The sequence below is a fragment of the Melospiza melodia genome, chromosome 15, assembly GCF_035770615.1.
Source record: "Melospiza melodia melodia isolate bMelMel2 chromosome 15, bMelMel2.pri, whole genome shotgun sequence".
Lineage (NCBI taxonomy): Eukaryota > Metazoa > Chordata > Aves > Passeriformes > Passerellidae > Melospiza > Melospiza melodia.
In genome coordinates, this window is record NC_086208.1 from 4,037,424 (window position 1) to 4,055,000 (window position 17,577).

General features: G+C 45.3%; 1 protein-coding gene across 2 annotated transcripts in view; it reads right to left on the reverse strand.

Annotated features, from left to right (window-relative positions):
• SIN3A (SIN3 transcription regulator family member A) overlaps window positions 1-17,577 on the reverse strand; it is a 32,813-nt gene that overhangs the window by 4,562 nt on the left and 10,674 nt on the right. For both annotated transcript variants that reach the window (XM_063169444.1, XM_063169443.1), the window contains exons 4-16: window positions 16,158-16,264; window positions 15,401-15,683; window positions 13,096-13,347; window positions 12,281-12,433; window positions 11,324-11,482; window positions 10,082-10,171; window positions 8,557-8,675; window positions 6,839-7,049; window positions 5,251-5,367; window positions 4,317-4,555; window positions 2,574-2,757; window positions 1,831-2,404; window positions 823-992 (exon numbers count right to left, since the gene is read on the reverse strand). In XM_063169444.1, the coding sequence (XP_063025514.1) occupies window positions 823-992; window positions 1,831-2,404; window positions 2,574-2,757; window positions 4,317-4,555; window positions 5,251-5,367; window positions 6,839-7,049; window positions 8,557-8,675; window positions 10,082-10,171; window positions 11,324-11,482; window positions 12,281-12,433; window positions 13,096-13,347; window positions 15,401-15,683; window positions 16,158-16,264 (2,658 nt within the window). The remainder of the gene's footprint in view (window positions 1-822; window positions 993-1,830; window positions 2,405-2,573; window positions 2,758-4,316; window positions 4,556-5,250; window positions 5,368-6,838; window positions 7,050-8,556; window positions 8,676-10,081; window positions 10,172-11,323; window positions 11,483-12,280; window positions 12,434-13,095; window positions 13,348-15,400; window positions 15,684-16,157; window positions 16,265-17,577) is intronic.

Genomic DNA, 17,577 nt, shown 5'->3' on the forward strand with positions numbered 1-17,577 from the left:
ATTAGCAGGTGACAAAGCACAAGTACTCAGAGAAAAACTACACACAGAGAACATTCTGATCAGCAGCAGGGGAGGAAGGGCCAGAGCTCCATGACACAGCGTGTCCTCTCCTCACCAAGAGGCTGCTGCTGTGTCTGAGGAGAGGGGTGGGAGGTTTAAGATCAAATCCATATTTTGTGTAAGTGTAAAAATCAAAGGTCTCCCAACTGTCTTCTGAATTCAGTTAATCTCTGGACTGAAGGGCTTCTGAAGAGCAGCTCTACCCTTCTGAAAGAGGAAAGCCCTTTCAAGCTATTCCACTTCCAGCCCCTTGTGTCTGTTTTTGTTCTTTATGCTACAAAAAGGCACAAGAATTTTTCCCTTGCTCATGCATTCTTCCTACCAACCCAATAAAAGGACTGGAGTTTAACAGCCAAAATGAGCTACTCCAGCAGCCAGATAAAAGAGACAAAAGGTTTTTAGAAAAAGCATGCACTCCTACAGCACTGATGGAAAGGAAAGGAACTATTTAGATGTAATTTCTTTGTTTTTTTTTTTTCAAAGCTAAAGCAAGATTAGCTCTGGACATGCTTTGAATACTTACATCCTAAAAGATATGGAAAACTTTAAAGAGGATATTCTCAATAATTCAAACAGATCAAAAATCACTCTCTATCACTTCTTTACTATGAGGGTCAGAGAGCTGGGTGAAGAAATACCTTGAATTTAGCTGAAATTCCCCATGTGGGCATACAACACTGCCTCCAACGCCAGCCTGGAGCAAACAACCTGCCTGCTGTCCCTGCCCCACCCCACCCAGCCCCCAGGGCGTGCTGCAGGCACCTGTCTGACGATGCTCTGGATCAGCTTGTCCATGGTGAAGGCGATGTAGGCGTGGATGGTGAACATCTCGCGCAGCGAGTCCTCGTACTGCGACGAGTCCATGTTCCCGTCCAGCAGGTTGCGCACCATGTCCAGGAAGGCCGGGTAATAATCCTCAACATCAATGTCCACTGCAGCAGGAGAGAAAGGGACACATGGGAACACCATCCCCAGGAAGGGCTGCTGGGATTTTAGGTCCTCAGGTGACCCACATAAGCTGAAGAGTTACCTGAACTTGTCCTTTATGGACATAAATCTTTGTACATAAAACCATACCTTTTAAGGCCACAGGTATTCTCATAATATTTTGCTTTCTAGCTGTAGCCTCCTCCATGAGCAATTTATTTCTGAAAGGTTTTACTTAGGGAACTTAAGAATACACAAGTGTACAACAATGAAATAACTGCTGCTTATTATCCTTCTGCTAGTGCAAGTCCTATGTTTCCCCATCTTCCCAGGGATAATAAAAGAGAGCCCATGTTAAAGGCTCACTGCTGTCACGTGTCTGAAGACACCAAACACCCTGTCAGCACACTACAAACAGAAATGTCGCAGACAACTTTTATAAAAAATCCTTTCCTTAAGATTTTTCCTCCTGAGAAGCCTCAAGAACAAAATGTAAATAATGATTATCTGCTGCTGTAGAATGCAACAGGTAGATCTGTGATTGGTCTCATGTGGTTGTTTGTAATTAATGGCCAATCTCAGCCCAGCTAGCTTAGACACAGAGCCCGAGCCACAAACCTTTGTTATCATGCCTTTATTTTCTATTCTTAGCTAGCCTTCTGATGAGAACCTTTTCTTCTATTCTTTTAGTACAGTTTTAATGTAATATATATCATAAAATAATAAACCAAACCTTCTAAAACAAAGTCAGCATTCTCGTCTCTTCCCTCATCCAAGAACCCCTGTGAACACCGTCACACAGAAACACCATTTTCCCCCAGCCTCCCAGCAGAAGTCACTCACTGGGCTCCTTGAGTCGCAGCTGGATGGCAGGACTGTCACTCTTGTCTCGCTTTATGCCCAGCACTTCCCTCTCCCACTCCCGTTCCCGCGTCTCCTCCTCGATCTGCCGCTCGGCCTGGGTGCAGATCCGCAGCAGCCGCAAGCACAGGATCTGGTGCAGCCTCATGAAGATGTACCAGTTGCTGTTCACGTAGAAGAGGTTGTAGACCTCATCCATGCCCCGCAGCTTCTGGGCTGTCGTGTTGTTGAACATCAGCTTGGTTTTGGGAGGGCTGCCCCCAACACCGTTGTGCTTTTTTGCAGCCCCAGTGGCTTCATCCACATCCATTTCCTCCTCTTCTTCCTCCTCCACATCCGAGAGTTCACCTCGCTGAGCAAACAGCAGGTCTGGAATGAAGTGATACATGATCTGCTTGATTTTGTACTTGTCCTCTTTCTGGATTCCTGTCTGCCGCTTCACGTGGTGGATGATGAGAGAGGCAGCATCTTCCAGAATCTGCTTGTCTTCATAGGCTAGTGAGAGGTGTGGGCCTGTGGGGACTCCAGCATTGTCTTCTGAAGCCTGTTCTTGCCTCTGCAAAGGAGAAACAGCATAAAAATCAGCCTAAACAATCCCTCTCCACCACCCAAGAGCCTGCTAGAAACAGATTTCCTCCCTCATCAAGCTGTGAGGAAGAGGAGCCAAAATTGCACTAGCAAAATGCATAAGCTCGAGGGAAGGAAACTACTGGTGACCATCTCACCTCATCATAGATGCTTTCAATCTCATTGAGGAGACTCTTTGACCTTAGGACCTTGGTATCATTCTGCTTGAAGTTGATGCCCTGGTGGTCCAAGGATTTCAGGTAATACTTCTCATTCTGCTCTCGCCAGACTTTATTAAATCCTCTCTGGGCTTCTCGCCACTCTTCCTCTTTCATCTTTAACCTTGGATCAAGAAAACAAAGGTGAGCTAAGAGGTGAGCATATAAGAAAAACCTCAGCTCATGGTTCTTAGTGAGTGTAGACAAGAACTGAACTCCCAATGAAATGGGCATGGATCAAAGATCCCACAGAAAGGAGCTTTCCAGGAGGTGCCCCCTCAACACACCCTTCTGGAGAAACCACTCTGGGTTCCATTCACATTTAGGTAAAACCATGCAGGAACAAAGCAGGAGAGGGAATAAAGGGACAGGGAAGGCAAAAACAGGCCTGGTCTCTCAGAAATCTCCAGAAAGCTCCACCTGTGGAACAGGGGCAGCTTAGTGTGGACAGCCAAACAAAGCATGGACACCTGAGTATCCTGGGAATGCATTCCTGAACCTTGACTCAGCATCCCAAGCAAAGCACCCCTGATTCAGCTGAAGAAGGGCAGGGAAACTGGGACCTTGCAGGTATCCTGGGAAGGCTGCTCTGCCCAGCCCCAGAACTCCAAAACACAGGACCAAGAGCCCCACAGAGATCAAACAGCATGTGCTGCTTACACATCCCCTCGACCTTCCCCAGGGAGTTGCAGCACCCACTTCCTTTTAACTGAGGAAGGGGAGGCTGACAACAGAAACAGGACTGGGAATCTGAGCATAGCAGAGACAGCAGGATCTGGGCACACACACCCATAGGATTTGGAAAGGGATCACAGTTAGCCCTGGGACAACAGTTCCCTTATCTTACACACAGTGCTGACACCAGGGAAGAAAAAAGCTTAAGAGGAGACAACAAGAGCTCTATATCCTTCCAGCTGAGCTGTAAGGATTTTGCTTGAGGAGGGCAATTCCCTCTGGGTGATTATTATGGAATAACCAACTGTCCAGAATACAAATGAATTTTTTAGTTTCACACAAGAATAGAATCATGGAATGGCTTGGTTCAGAAGGGACCTTGCAGATCATCCTGTTCCACCCCCTGCCACAGACAGGGACACTTCCCACTGGACCATGTTGCTCCAAGCCCTGCCCGGCCTTGAACACTTCCAGGGGTTGGGCAGCCACAACCTGTTGCAGACAATTTTTATGGAAAACCCTTTCCTTAAGATTTTTCCTCCTGAGGAGCTGAGAGGCCTCAGGAACAAAATGCAAACATTGATTATCTGCTGCTGTGGAATGCAACAGGTGGATCTGTGATTGGTCTCATAGAGTTGTTTTTAATTAATGGCCAATCACAGTGAGCTGGCTTGGACTCTCTGTCCGAGACAGAAGCTTTTGTTATCATTCTTTCCAATTCTATTCTTAGCTAGCCTTCTGATGATATCCTTTTCTTCTATTCTTTTAGTATAGTTTTAATGCAATATATAAAATAAAATAATAAATCAAGCCTTCTGAAACACGGAGTCAGATCTTCGTCTCTTCCCTCATCCAAGAACCCCTATGAACACAGTCACAACCACCTTTTGGGGTAAATTCACAGCCTTGTGGAGGGCACACTCAGCCACGTTTCCATAAATTTGGAGGGCACAGAGTGCATCGCCCTTGTGAGGGGAGCCTGGGGCAGGGTGCTGGGGCAATCTGTACCTTTTCAGCACGATGGGCACAGCCACAGAGGGGTTCTTGCGCAGCCCATCGATGATGTCCGCTGCCTTGTCAGCGTATATCCTCTGGAGAGCCTTGCGGTGGATCACCTCCGAGGTGCCCCCCAGGGTGTTGTCCAGCCGGAATTTGGCCTGCTCCTCCGCAGACAAGCGTGACAGCTTCTTCTGGATTGCCTCGAGAACGCGGATGGTTGCCAGGTTGGTCTCCAAGACAACATCCAGCTGGAGAGAACAGTGCCATTAGCCGCAGCGTTTGAATAGACAAAACATGATACTTGACAGAGGCAAACATTCAAGTGACACGAATCAAGAAGCTGCGCCTGTTTAACAAGGTGTACTCGAGCACTTTGGTGTTCAGCTGCTCTAAAATAATCCAATTACATTTCATCTGCTACCTAAATAATACTGTGGAAGAATTTAAAGGCTACCAGAATGATACAGTTTGGAAATTACATCTTCCAGCTGGGAATAGAACACAATTGACAGTTACTCTACAAAAGGACGTGTCAAATCTGTGCAGATTCAGGTAACTGCCCAGCTAACTTCCATTTCCAGTCAAAATGTCAGTCATTTAAAATCCTGAACATATTGCTTTGCAGATGATTACAGGGGAATGCATGTTCTCATGCACTATGTGGGCAGGAAGAAAAGATGCAGCAATTCCATGCTTGTCCATTCAACAACTTCATGTAGAGCAGGGTGAACTAAATTCTCCACACAAAAGGTGAGGGGCAGGTGTGGCAGCTTAGTGGTTATGCAGCCACTGCTTCTTGCATGAAGAGAAAACAAACTTTTATGCCAAAACCAGGTGGCAGACACAATAAAAGATGCAGAATTAAAGGTATCATTACATCAAACTCCTTAACTGTTCACAGAACAGAGCTTTCTGAGACATGAACCAAGGAAAGGCAATTTACCTCAAAACGCTCGTCCTCACACCTGTAGATGTGCTCTTCATATTGGGTCTTCTTGGAGCTCACAAATGTGGAATCTTCAGACCAGGATGGGAAGGAGACCCAGGTGTCATTCAAAACCTTTGAGGGAGGCAGAGAGAGAACAAGAGTTGTGGTCAGTGTTCAAGGGGATCACACCTGGCCAACTTCAAGAACAGTCTTCTGATGGGGCAATCTAATTTCCAGCTGGAAAAAGTGTGTGTGCCTTCCAAAGCCCAGCATTCACAGAGCAACCCCAAACAGCCAGAAGCCAAACAGCCAGGCAGCCTGAAAAATTCATAGGCTGGAGCTGTGAGGAAAAACCTTATGGAAAGGGGGAAAACAAAGGTGAAAGGAGCTTTTTCTGCTACTTTGGATTAGTCAGCTGCAACCAGCTGGTTCCCCATGTGTGATTCACCATCAACACTGTATGGTCACCACAGCAGACCTGACTGTTAGAAAGGACACAGTTGCTGCCTCCAAATAAGGCTAATTGGAAGTATAAAACCATACCCCAGCATCACCTTTCCTGACAAAACAGCTCAGCACCTGCAGCTTTCAATATAGGAGCAAAACATTAAAAAGCAAGCAAACAAACAACCCAACAACCACCTCAAAGAGGCCAAAGGCATAGAAACAATAATTTTGGCAGGTAGTCTTGAAAACCAGATCCAGTTTCCATAAACTCAAAGCCTGAACAACTGAGTCATTAGATTCTCACAGGAGAAAAGTTTGTAACTGCATCACACAAGAAGCTTTTGAGAGACGTGTCAAGACATGGATTAAAAATTCAGCATTTCAGGGAGAAAGAGAGATGCATCTGAGGGAATACGTGGGAGAATCTGTCTACAGAAAACATGATTTTCTTTTAAAGTTGGCCTAGAGACAACTCTGAAAGCAGACTAAGTGAGAATTTAGGTAAAAAGGTGGCAATAATCCTGAATTACATACTACCTTGTAAAGGACCTCTGAGATCACATTAAGATCACACAGAAAACCAGTTCTGTCATCTCCTACTTAAGTTTGCAATCTTAATGTTCCTTTCACAGGTCATACCACATAACACATCATAAACAAGATGTAGGAGCATTAGGTATGTCAGTAATTAACCATCATAACTATTCAGTAGGTTTTTCTCCAGCTGCCTCCCAACACTCTATGCAAACCTTTCACAAACTTCTGCAGAAGAGCTGATGCCAACCATCACAGCCACGTGGGTACCACAACTCCCAGCATAACCCAGTTCCTAGACTGACACCTCAGCCTGTGCAATAACTTCTGGCTATGATCCAGATGTTTATGGGAGTGCCACCAGGAATTCCTGAGCTGTGCTCCCCTGGGGCTGCCACACGCACAGCGGTGATCCTGGGCCAGGATGGTGTGCCCACACATGCCTGGCTGCAGGAGCAGCATGCAGCAGTGCTGGGAAAGCACCTGCCTGACCCCAGCCCCATGCCCACCACCCCCAGGAACCTTTCCAACACAGGGATGCAAACAAAATCCCCCATCCTGCTCTGTTTTGCTCTAAAAAGGCTGGGAAGAGGCTTGCTGTGTGGCACAGCCCCTGCCTTACCTCTTTACACAGTGGAGTCCTCCCCGTGCACTTGGGCTGCTGGTAGCTCTTGGGCAAGGCTCTGTAGCTGGAGCCCAGCCTCTTGCAGGAGGCATAGTCAATCTCCATGGCAATCCCCTCAGTAGCCCGTTCCTTGGGATACGTCTCCATGTGAACAGACTCCTTATATCCCAGGAAGTTTTTAAACCAAGTGAACAGTTCTGGGAATTTCCTAAAATAAAAGGAACAAAGTGAAAAATGAGCTAAACAGAATGCAAACAGTGCTGAGCTGTGAAGCTGAGGCTAGGATTGATTACTACAGAGAATCCTCTAAATTATCAATCTGGTGAGAAGACCCTCTCTGCTCAACCCCACTCCCACAGAGCCTGAACAAATGGGACACAAGCACCTGCTGTTGATCAGGTGGGGATTGCTCTCCTGGCGCAGCTAAGGTGCTTTAGGATTAGTGACCAGCAAGGAGCAGCTGTCAAAGCTTTTGCTACAGGGACAGCACTCATGGCACAGTCACATCTGGGTCTCCCAAACCACCCTGGTACAGAACTCAGGCCAGGCTCCTCGTTGTTTCCCAATGGTTTGAACGTTAAACCAGACCTTTCCTTTCCAGAGGCAGCAAGAAGAAACCCAAAGGCAATTCTGTAACTACACAAAAGGTTTCAGTGCCAAGCAGTTGCTTCAACCAGACTTCACAGAGCAGCATGAATCACAGAGAAACCTTTGCCTGCAAGGCCCAAGTTTGCCTGTTTGCAGAATTTCCTGAAAAATTTATTGGTCTAAAATACAGCATTTGTTCACATCCTCTTATTTCATGCAAAGCTCCAGCAACAGGATGAACTGAACCTGTTACAATTGAATCACTAGTTATTAAATGCTTTTTTGTTATATGGCAAAAGACAATGTCCAACCCCAGAATAAAACCCCCCCTGTATTTTATCTTTCCCTGTAGTTAGCAGCACAGGCAGTAGATGGGAAAAGTACAGAATTTTCCTGTCAAATATTGCACCTTTTTTACCTAAAGTCAGGCATTCTGCTGATGCCTGGCTAATTCCAGTGGACCTACAGAGTGAGTGGAAGCTCCTTAGGGCAGTTTCTCTGCACAGTAGCTACTGTAATATGGTCCTGAACCCAATTTATGTTGCTACTGCCTTCTCCCTTGGAACCAGGAATTCAGTGCCCAGGTAAAAGAAACACTGAAATCCTGCTGCCCAAAGTAGATGAGAGGATATCTGTTGGTTTTAAGCAATTAATAGAGCTGTTCTATACACTGCTGACAATCATGAAAATCATAAATTCCTGTAAGTACAGATTACTTACAGGAATTATGATTTCCATGACTTAAAGTACAGAGTGACAGATTTTGTGACAGAATTCAGCTGCTTTTTGGAAACTTTAGTGAGCTTATATCAGCACTCTGCTTTTTTGGGGGGACGTTTCCCTGTGTAATTAGACAGTTGATCTTTTCTCAAATGACATAATTTGAGAATGATTCCAGAGCAACAAACTGCAATAAAACAGGCTGCTAATAATTTTGTTTGCCCTACTGGAAAGGGAAGGCACACAGCAAGCAACACCTGTGCTGCTCCTGCACGCTGCCTGTCAGGACACAGCTGGGAATCTCTCTGGGATAAGGAACAGGAAAGGGCAGTGCAGAAGACCATGAAGGTGAATGTTTCTTTCCTCTCTCCACAAGAGAAACAGACCAGGAAAGGGGCTGCACTTACCCCAGGAATGGAGAGACCAGCTGCACGAGCTCGGCCCTGGAGATCACCTCCTGGTTGAAGATGACCAGGCAGCGCAGGAAGTTCTCGTACGCCTCGGTGCTGCGCAGAGCTTTGCGGACCTGAGCCAGAGAGACAAGAAGAGGAGCTGTCAGGGTGACACTCAGCATGGGGGAGGTCCAGGAGACCTGGGTTTGACACTGTTTTTCCCACCAAGGCACACAAATCTTTGAGTTTAACAGAGAGAACTCGCCCTGTACACAGGGCCAGACAAACTGGTACTGCTGGAGCCACCCCCACGCTGGGATCCCCTGCAATGTCAGCACTGGGGCATTACTCTAAGAGAGGAGCTGCAAGTGAAGAACTAAATCCTTCAGAGAACCCTCTAACAGCTGGATCACAAAGCACTGGAATCACTGGACAACATCAGTTACAACTGCAGCACCACAAACCCGCCTAGGCTGCTTTTAAACTTCAGAGAGTATTTCAAGCAGGGAGTGGGGGATATGAGACCCATGCCCTGGGTAACACCTCTCCAGCCTCTCCCTGCTTCCAGCTTGGATTGTCACAGACAATCCTCCTTCTGTGACCTCTGTAATCCTCCTTCTGTAACCCTGATCTTCACAAAATGAGAAAGCCAAACTAATCATCCCAACACCACCACCTTTCCCACAAGAACAGCAGGATCTACACATCAGACTGAGATCTATCACTGTTAAGTTATTCATCATCATGGTTATAATTCCACAGCAGGGATTTCTAGGTATACTCATGTTAACACCTACACATCCTCCAAGCAATAAATTGGTTCCCAGTTACCATTAGCTGGTTCCCACCACGCTGCAGAATTCACCAGATCAGCAGGGAGCAACCAAGACTGTCATCAGTGCGTGAATATTGCTTAAAAGATGGTTTTAACTTCATCCCATACTCCCCTCTGAGCTATAAGGCACTGTATGGACATCTCAGAGAAGACACCAAGGTACCACTTGGAAACATCCCATATCTCCTTTCACTCGATCTGTGTGCTAAACCAGCAACAGGTAACAACTGTGCAATTAATTAGATTAATCTCTGAGGGGAAATTAAAAAAACCCAACCCAATGTAAATATGAATCAGGTGCTTTGTAAACTGAGCTCCCCCCCTGCAGCCAGCTGGCTGTAGATGGGTACAAGCTGTGCCAACACAGCAAGACACATCATCAGCTGTAGGGGGATCTTATAAAGGGGAAAACCACTTGGAGTGTGGGTTACGGGAAAATAATCCCATTCCCTCAAACAAATTGCCCAGCAGCAGCAGGTGGAAAGCTGGAGAAGGAGTTTTGGGGAAAAGACACGTGTAAAAAATGTCATCAATTTAAAAAAAATCAATGTATCTGACTTGGAGGTCGCAGGATACATCTGAGGTTAAGCTGAGAAATGTTATCAGGGTGGTGTAAATCTCACACTTCACTGTGATAAAAATCCAGATGTGTACATAGGAAGTACATACATCAAGGACATGCAACATCTGCATCCTGCCTCTCACCTTCTCGAAGAAGAGAGATTCTGTCCCCACACCATGTTTGCTGGCTTCTGCCAAAGACTGGTCTTTCAAACCAAGCAGCTTTGGTTTCTTCTGTTATTTAAAAAAAAAAAAAAAAAAAAAAAAAAGGTAATTAGGTGTGTTCAACAAGTTGGGATAATTTGATTATTTATCATAGGTGAGTGCCAGCTCCCTGACCTCAGCATGTGCTTCCCATTAAAGGAAAGGTGGCTTTTTAAAGAAGAAAAGTCTATTAAAGCATGTGCTACAAGTTAATTTACTGAATGTTAATAAGTAGCATGGCATTCCACATATCTGTAATACATTGTTTCACCCTTTCCTGTAACTAGCTGATTGTTTCAATCACACTACAGCGTATCTTACTTTGATAACTAGTTTGGAAAACTGCCAGAATAGATGATTCTCCTATCACTCATCCAGTTTTGCATTCTACTGAAAGATGTTTTATTTTCCCCATTCTCAGAAAGGCTGAAAGGTGCTTCCAAAACGTGCTTTATTTTGGTGCCCTCGATTTGAAGAGGAGGAGAAAGGGCAGAAGGGGACTTAAATGGTACAACTATGCCTGCTAATGCTTCTCATGACAAAGGAAGATATACTGGCTTCAAAAAAATCAGGCAAATTTATCCCTCATGCACAAACACGAGGCCACCTGGCCACAGGACAATTTTTGTTGCACTACAAAGCCTCGCTGCTCTCACAAATCACACGTCATTTGAAAAGGGCAAACTCTGCTGAGAGAGTAATCATTTATCATTGCATTAAAAGCTTCATCACAGGAAGATGAGCAAACATGACTCTACTGCATCTCCTCCAAGTTCTACTACAACAAAGCTTTCAGGCACACCTTTTCAGCTCATCTTTTCCTACGTGCCTTAGGAACACTTGCTACAAATATTGGGCAAATTTATTCTGTGGCATTACTGAGACTTTTGTCTCCACACTCCATCACTCCCTCTCATTAAACACTGCTATTAAAACTACATCTTTATTAGAAAGTGATGAAAACTGTTTTCCCAAGCCATTAAAGTAACTATGTCCCACCCTCAGGAACAGATACCACCATCACTTCGCAAAAATCAGAGGCCAACACTTGTGCTTGGAAACAAGGACTTCTGAAAAGTTTAAAGACAAACACTATTTTCCATGTTCTCAAGCTGCAGCCTGTGCCACAAAAACCGCAAGGACTTGGAAGACACATCCTGCAGGAGCAGCCCAGGCTCTTACCTTCACCGGAGGGGTGGCTCCGGTGCCCGAGTGCCGTCGGATCTGGCAGCCATTCTGGTTGGGTCTCTGCTGCTTGTTGTTGAGCTGTGGCTTCTTCACTGTGCCCCCGTGGTCATTCCTGACTGATTCCACTTTCTCTGCAGTTGTCTTGCTCAACAGCTTGTTCAGAGACAAACCCATAAGGCCATTAAGGGCTACGTTCCACACAAAATGTCACTGAATGGGTTGGGTTGGAAGGGACCTTTAAGGTCATTCAGTTCCAACGCCATGCCATGGTCAGGGACACCTCTCACTACTCCAAGTTGCTCAGAGCTCCATTCGACCTGCCCTTGAACACCTCCAGGGATGGGGCAGCCACAGCTCCTCAGGGTAGCCTCTGCCACCCTGTCTCACCACCCTCACAGGGAAGAATTTTTTTCTATTATCTAATCTAAACCTACTCTCCTTCAGTTTGAAGCCATTCCCCCTTGTCCTGCCACTCCATGTTCTTGAAAAGAGTCTCTCTCCATCTTTTTTTGAGGCTCTATTCAGATACTGGAAGGCCACAATTAGGTGACCCCTGAGCCTTCTCTTTTCCAGGGAGAACAATCCTAATTCTCTCAGCCTTTCGTCACAGGAGATGTGCTTCATCCCTCTGATCATTCTGGTGGCCTCTGGACTTGCTCTGACAGACCCATGTCTTTCCTGTGCTGGGGACCCCAAAGCTCATAGCTCTAGATGATCAATGGATTTTACTGCAGTTACAGCCCTAATTTAGAACAGCCTTCTTAGGCAAAGGAATTGCATTTAAAATAAAAGTTATTTAAGAGACAAGTTGTAGCCAGAAAACACAGTCTACCCCCCTGATCTCCTTCCTACAGCCCAGGAAAGCTAGAGCAAAAGCCCATTTTTCTGAACACTGGCTTCATACAGAACAGTCTGCACTAGGTATTTCACCCTGTCTCCAAGGGTACTCACCACAGAGCTGTTGGCATCAGGCAGGAACTGCCCGAATTCTGAGAGCAGATCCTCCTGGTTCTTGAAGAGGCGAGCCACCTGGGCATAGACCTCCTGCTCTGTCAGGGCTGGTGTGTAGTTCCCTCCTGCCTCCTTGGCATTACGCTGCTCTTTCTGCCAGAGGAAAGAGGAGAGGTGTCAGAAGAAAGGATGCACAAACTATTCAAGTGGCAAAGAAAAAACAATGGGAATAATGGAACAGCAAAGGTCTCAGCTTCTTTTATAAAGCATCATACCATATTAATAGTATGACTCATATATTCTAAGTATATATTGTAGTACACTACAAATGCATCCTAAATGCCCAACTGGCCCTGGAACAGTAAGACACTGACCAAGGAAGTGGTTTTTTTTGCTTTTAACATAGAGCTACAGCCACATTGCCTCATCCTGACACATGCTCATAGAAAAAAGCCAAACCCAGTTTCTAAACAAGTATTGCAGAGACTTACAAATAAAGATGATGCATTGAGATCTATTACTTCATTCTGCTATGTAATCTTTTTAACTTGCCAGACTTCTGCTTAGTTCAAGCAGAATTCAAGACCAGCTGGGCAGGGCTTGGAGCAACCTGACCTAACAGAAGGTGCCCCTGCCTATGGCAAAGGGTTGGACTGAATGATCTTTAAGGCCCCTTCCAATCCAAACCAGTCCATGATTACCTGCTGGCCACTGCTAGTACAGCAGAAGACCCAAATTCAAGTTTTGGACAGCCCTCAAAGCAAAGCAAGAGGAAGAACCATACACAGACACAAACTCACATTTCCAACGCTCACCTGATACGTATGGAGGATCTCCAGGAAGGCTTTGTAGATGTCTGGCTGTCCCTGGAAGCGGTTTTTGATCTTGTTGACGTAGTTGATGGCGTGGTTGAACTCCACGGGCTGATTGTTCTGCAGGGACGGCGTGGTGCCCAGGGAGATTGTCACGGGCGTGTGCGGCTGCACCGGCGGCGAGCGCGGCGACGCGTACGGCGGGATCGGCGGCGTCTGCTGGCTGGCAGGAGTGTGGGCCTGCAGCTGCGATGGCTGAGGGGAACACAGGCTCTGTTAGGAAGCAGCAGATCCCCCTCACGGTCAGGATAAAGCAATTTTAACCCACTGAGGGATAAATAAATCAATAAATAAAAATAGATAAATATTTAGCGGGCTAGCAGAGATTAAACTGCAACTGTGATGGCTGAGGGGAACACTGGCTCTGTTAGGATGCAGCAGACCCCCCTCACGGTCAGGATAAAGCAATTTTAATCCACTTACGGATAGATCAATAAATAAATAAAAATAGATAAATATTTACTGGGACAGCAAAGACTAAACCACATCACCAAGACAAAATACCTCGGCCATTCAAGCAGTTATTATTATTTTCCTTGCTAACTGCTTTGGACTGAAACCTGACAAGAGACAAACTACCTCAAAAACAGAGACAAGATGCATAGATATAGCTGGCTCCCACACAGCCAGTCACTTTGGCACTAGTCAACAATTGTGGGATGAATGGAGGCAATAGCAAAGGAAAACATGAGTTTCTTCAGACAAAAGCAGGCAGTGAGTAATTATTTTGAATACTCTCGATGGACATTGAACAGCCAGGTGAAAATTTAGTTTTGAGGTGGCATTTGAAATGGAAATGGAAGTACTTATTCCCCTCACGTTTTAAATTTCAAAACTCATATTAAACAGAGTTTTCAGGACTGAGAATTTAAATAACTGTCTTAGGCTGGGCATAAATATCATGTTACAATATCCTGTCCTGCCTTTACCTGCCTGGTAGGGACATCTTACCTCATTGTCTAGCCTGTCCCTCAGGCTCATTTTAAAGCTTCAGCAAGGACAGTTCAACACTTTGCAGGTGTGATAGGGAGAAAACCACTTATCCCATGGTGTTAAGAAGGAGACTGCTACATCTTTACTGAGAGCATGTACCTCTTCAGAAAAAAATCCCCGAAATCTAGCACAGGCAAGTTCATTCTGGAATGATCTGCAGTGTCCAGCTTGGCAAATCTTTTAGCAAATCTTTCAGCATGTTTTTGTTTGCCATTTCTGAGCAGGATGTTGCATGTCCCAACAATGTTTGCCCAGAGATCAGCTAACTGCCACATTTTAAATCCTGCTGCTTTTTAACTGCATGTTACCTCTTCCTTTAGCTTTTCCAGGCCATTGTTATCTAACAGTTTAGGGATTAACCCTTGAAACTTTGGAGATCCCCTCCCTAAGGCTCTGAAATATTTTTGCACTTTGAGGCTAAAATACATGAAATTTCATCTGGAGTAATCTCCTTGAATGTCTATTATCCTGTTCTATTTCACATAAAATAAATTTTTTGGACAGTAGAATCTGGATTATATCTAAACCAGAGTCAAATTTCCTTTGTTACTCAAAGGTCTCTGTTTTGGACACACACAACCAATACCTACAGGCAACACCATGGTAATTCTGCTAAACTCTTGCACTTTAGATGTTGCCAATAACTCTTGAACCCTTCCAGCTGACAGCTGAACCAGACCCCTCTACAAAAAACATTCAATCTGAAAACAAGACTTCACGCAATGCAGAAGCCACCAAATAACAAATTAAGATTTCCTAAAGGCTTAATTGCCTCAAGCATTTGAAATGACTCACACACTTCCACACCAAAGAGAACATCTTTATCACAAACCTCTGTTTTATGGGCAATTTTTTGGGACTTTAGGTCTAAGACAACACACACAAAAGCAGGCAGATAGTGTGTGCCCAGTGCTTTAACTAGGAACCTTTTCCCTAGGTTGCTGGATCACTTCTTGAATAATGTGTGTGCCATTTACCAGATGCTCTGACTGTCTTTCAGCTCCCCACTGCCAGCAACAAGGCTTCTCCAAACCCTTAATGTTTTGGAAAGCTTATTTGAATTGCTGTCAAATTAACTTCTTCAAGTTTGAAAATGAGAAATGAATCCAGCAGCAGAACGGGAACACATGAAGGTTCACGAATACTGTGGGAAAGCAGCTGGGAGTTAATTTTTCACCCTCTAGCTGCACACCAGCTTCAGCTGGAGGCAGCAGGGTCTCTGTGCTCTCAGAGCAGGTCACCCAGAGCCCCTCACCTTGCTGATTTTGGCAGGTGTGGGCTGTGGTGCTGGCTGTGCTGGTGTCGGGGTCGACTGCGCCGAAGGCTGCGACGGATGCGGCGGCTGCGGCTGCGGCTGGGGCTGCAGCCCGTGCGTGGGGATCTGGTGAACCTGCCCCGGGGTGGTCACGTTCACCATGTCATTGGTCTGCACCTCAATCTTGTAGCCAGGTGGCAGGAAGGTGTTGAAGCCCATGATGAGGTCAGGGTGGCCCTTGAAGAGCTGCGACACGCGGCTGATCACGCCCGGAGTGTCGATGCTGGACAAGGAATAAGATCACAATGTCACCGTCCCCTGGCACCTTGCACTGGGACAAAGTTCCCCACACAGCAATCTTCCAGTACACTTTTCCTTCCCCTTATCACCTCTAACACATAAAACAATGCAAAACTGAATCCTACAGACTGCTGAACTCAAGAGTGACATTAGCATTATTTTATCAGCCCAGACAGGGCTTTATATCCATGAGATCCAGTCCCAGGTCTGACCATTATTAATGGGCAGACAATCAGATGAATCAGCTGTCAAGGCTGAACTTGTGAACTCCCACTCTAGGCAGAGATTTAGTATAAATGAAGGGATGCATTTCATTTTCAGAAAATAAAGGACACAACTGCTTTTACATCATTGTCCAGGTGTGTTGTTCTGTATACAAAGGACAGAATTCAGCTCCTGCCCTGTGCTCCCATGTCCACACACACTCTGGAAGGAAGAAGCAAATGCAGCTTGTTACCTTTGAGATTTAAATTCCTTCATAATATCCAAGAAGTCATTGTAGACCTGTGGCTGACTACCAAACTGTAGCTTCACCTGGTCAAGGTAAGACAATGCATCCTCCACCTGGAGACAGACCAGACAGGTCATATTAGCAGAGAAGATTTGATTTCACCTCCCATTGTTCTGTAAAACACTCAGCATTTGAAAACACAGCTGTTAGCCCTGAGCCTGGGCAGGGAATTAAGGAGCAAAAACCTCATGAGCCTGGTTTGTGTACTACCAGCACTGTTTGAATAAGAAGTACTCACTCCCCACTCCTGGCCCACAAGATAAAACTGTACCAAAAAAAAAAAAAAAAAAAAAAAAAAAAAAAAGTCAACACAGATCAGCAGAATTACTCAGAATGAAAAAAAAAAAAACCCAAAACCCAACATGATCCAAATCTACCATCACTGAAGTGACTGCTAGGATAAACAGAACTAGACTGAGTATTTTTCCTGCATTCATATGTGGAAATTATTATGGAACTCTAAGAATAAGCAGAAAGTGGAAATGACATATTCAGTGTAGTAGATGTCTGCCAGGTACACGCTTGCACTTCTCTCAAAAAGCCAGACATTTCAGTTCAACATAGAAGGGCTTTGAAAATGGCAACCGTGGGTGGCAAATTGTTTTACACCTCAAACAGCAAGAGGTTCATGATTTGTGTACCAACAGCCAATTTTCAGAGGTGCAGGAAGAAGAGTCCTGGCCCAAACAGAGAGTTCTGGGTCCCTGAGCCTCCAGCAGCCTGGCCAAGCACTCAGCAGCTGCAAGAGCTGCACATGGGACCCCTCTTGGGTCTGAAATTAAACAATGGAAGAAAAGCTCATGTATAGCCCCAACCTTGCATCAGCAAAGGACTTTCCATGGATTTCACTGTGAGGAAGAAGCACTCTTTTTGAAACTGGTTTTCAGAGGATTGTAGAAATGAAGTTTCCCACATTCAGCAAAAGGAAAGGGCAGTGGTTTCCACCAAAACTGGAAAAGACTCCCACTGTATTTGGAAGAAGCTGAAACAGGCATCAATTTGTATGTATGTGCCTTCTCCAAATGTAGCAACTTAAAGGGGTTATTTTTGGTGGACTTTTCTCTTTGTTTAAGGGCTTTACAGCACATAATCTGAGAATAGAGCCTTCCTTACTCCCAAATTACTCCCACACAACCACCCACATATGCCATGTGTTCAGAAAAGCACCAAATGTTTTGGTAATTTAACCCATTCATCCAAATACTCTTAAGCAATACATTCCTCCTTTCCCTCCCTGCCACAAATCTTTTCCTGGCCAGTCCAATTTCTTTTTATTATGGCTATGTGAGACAACAGGGCTTCAGCAGAAAGAGAAGTCCATTTCTGTGTTTAATAGGCTCCCAAACATGGGAAAGGAAAGGGGGGG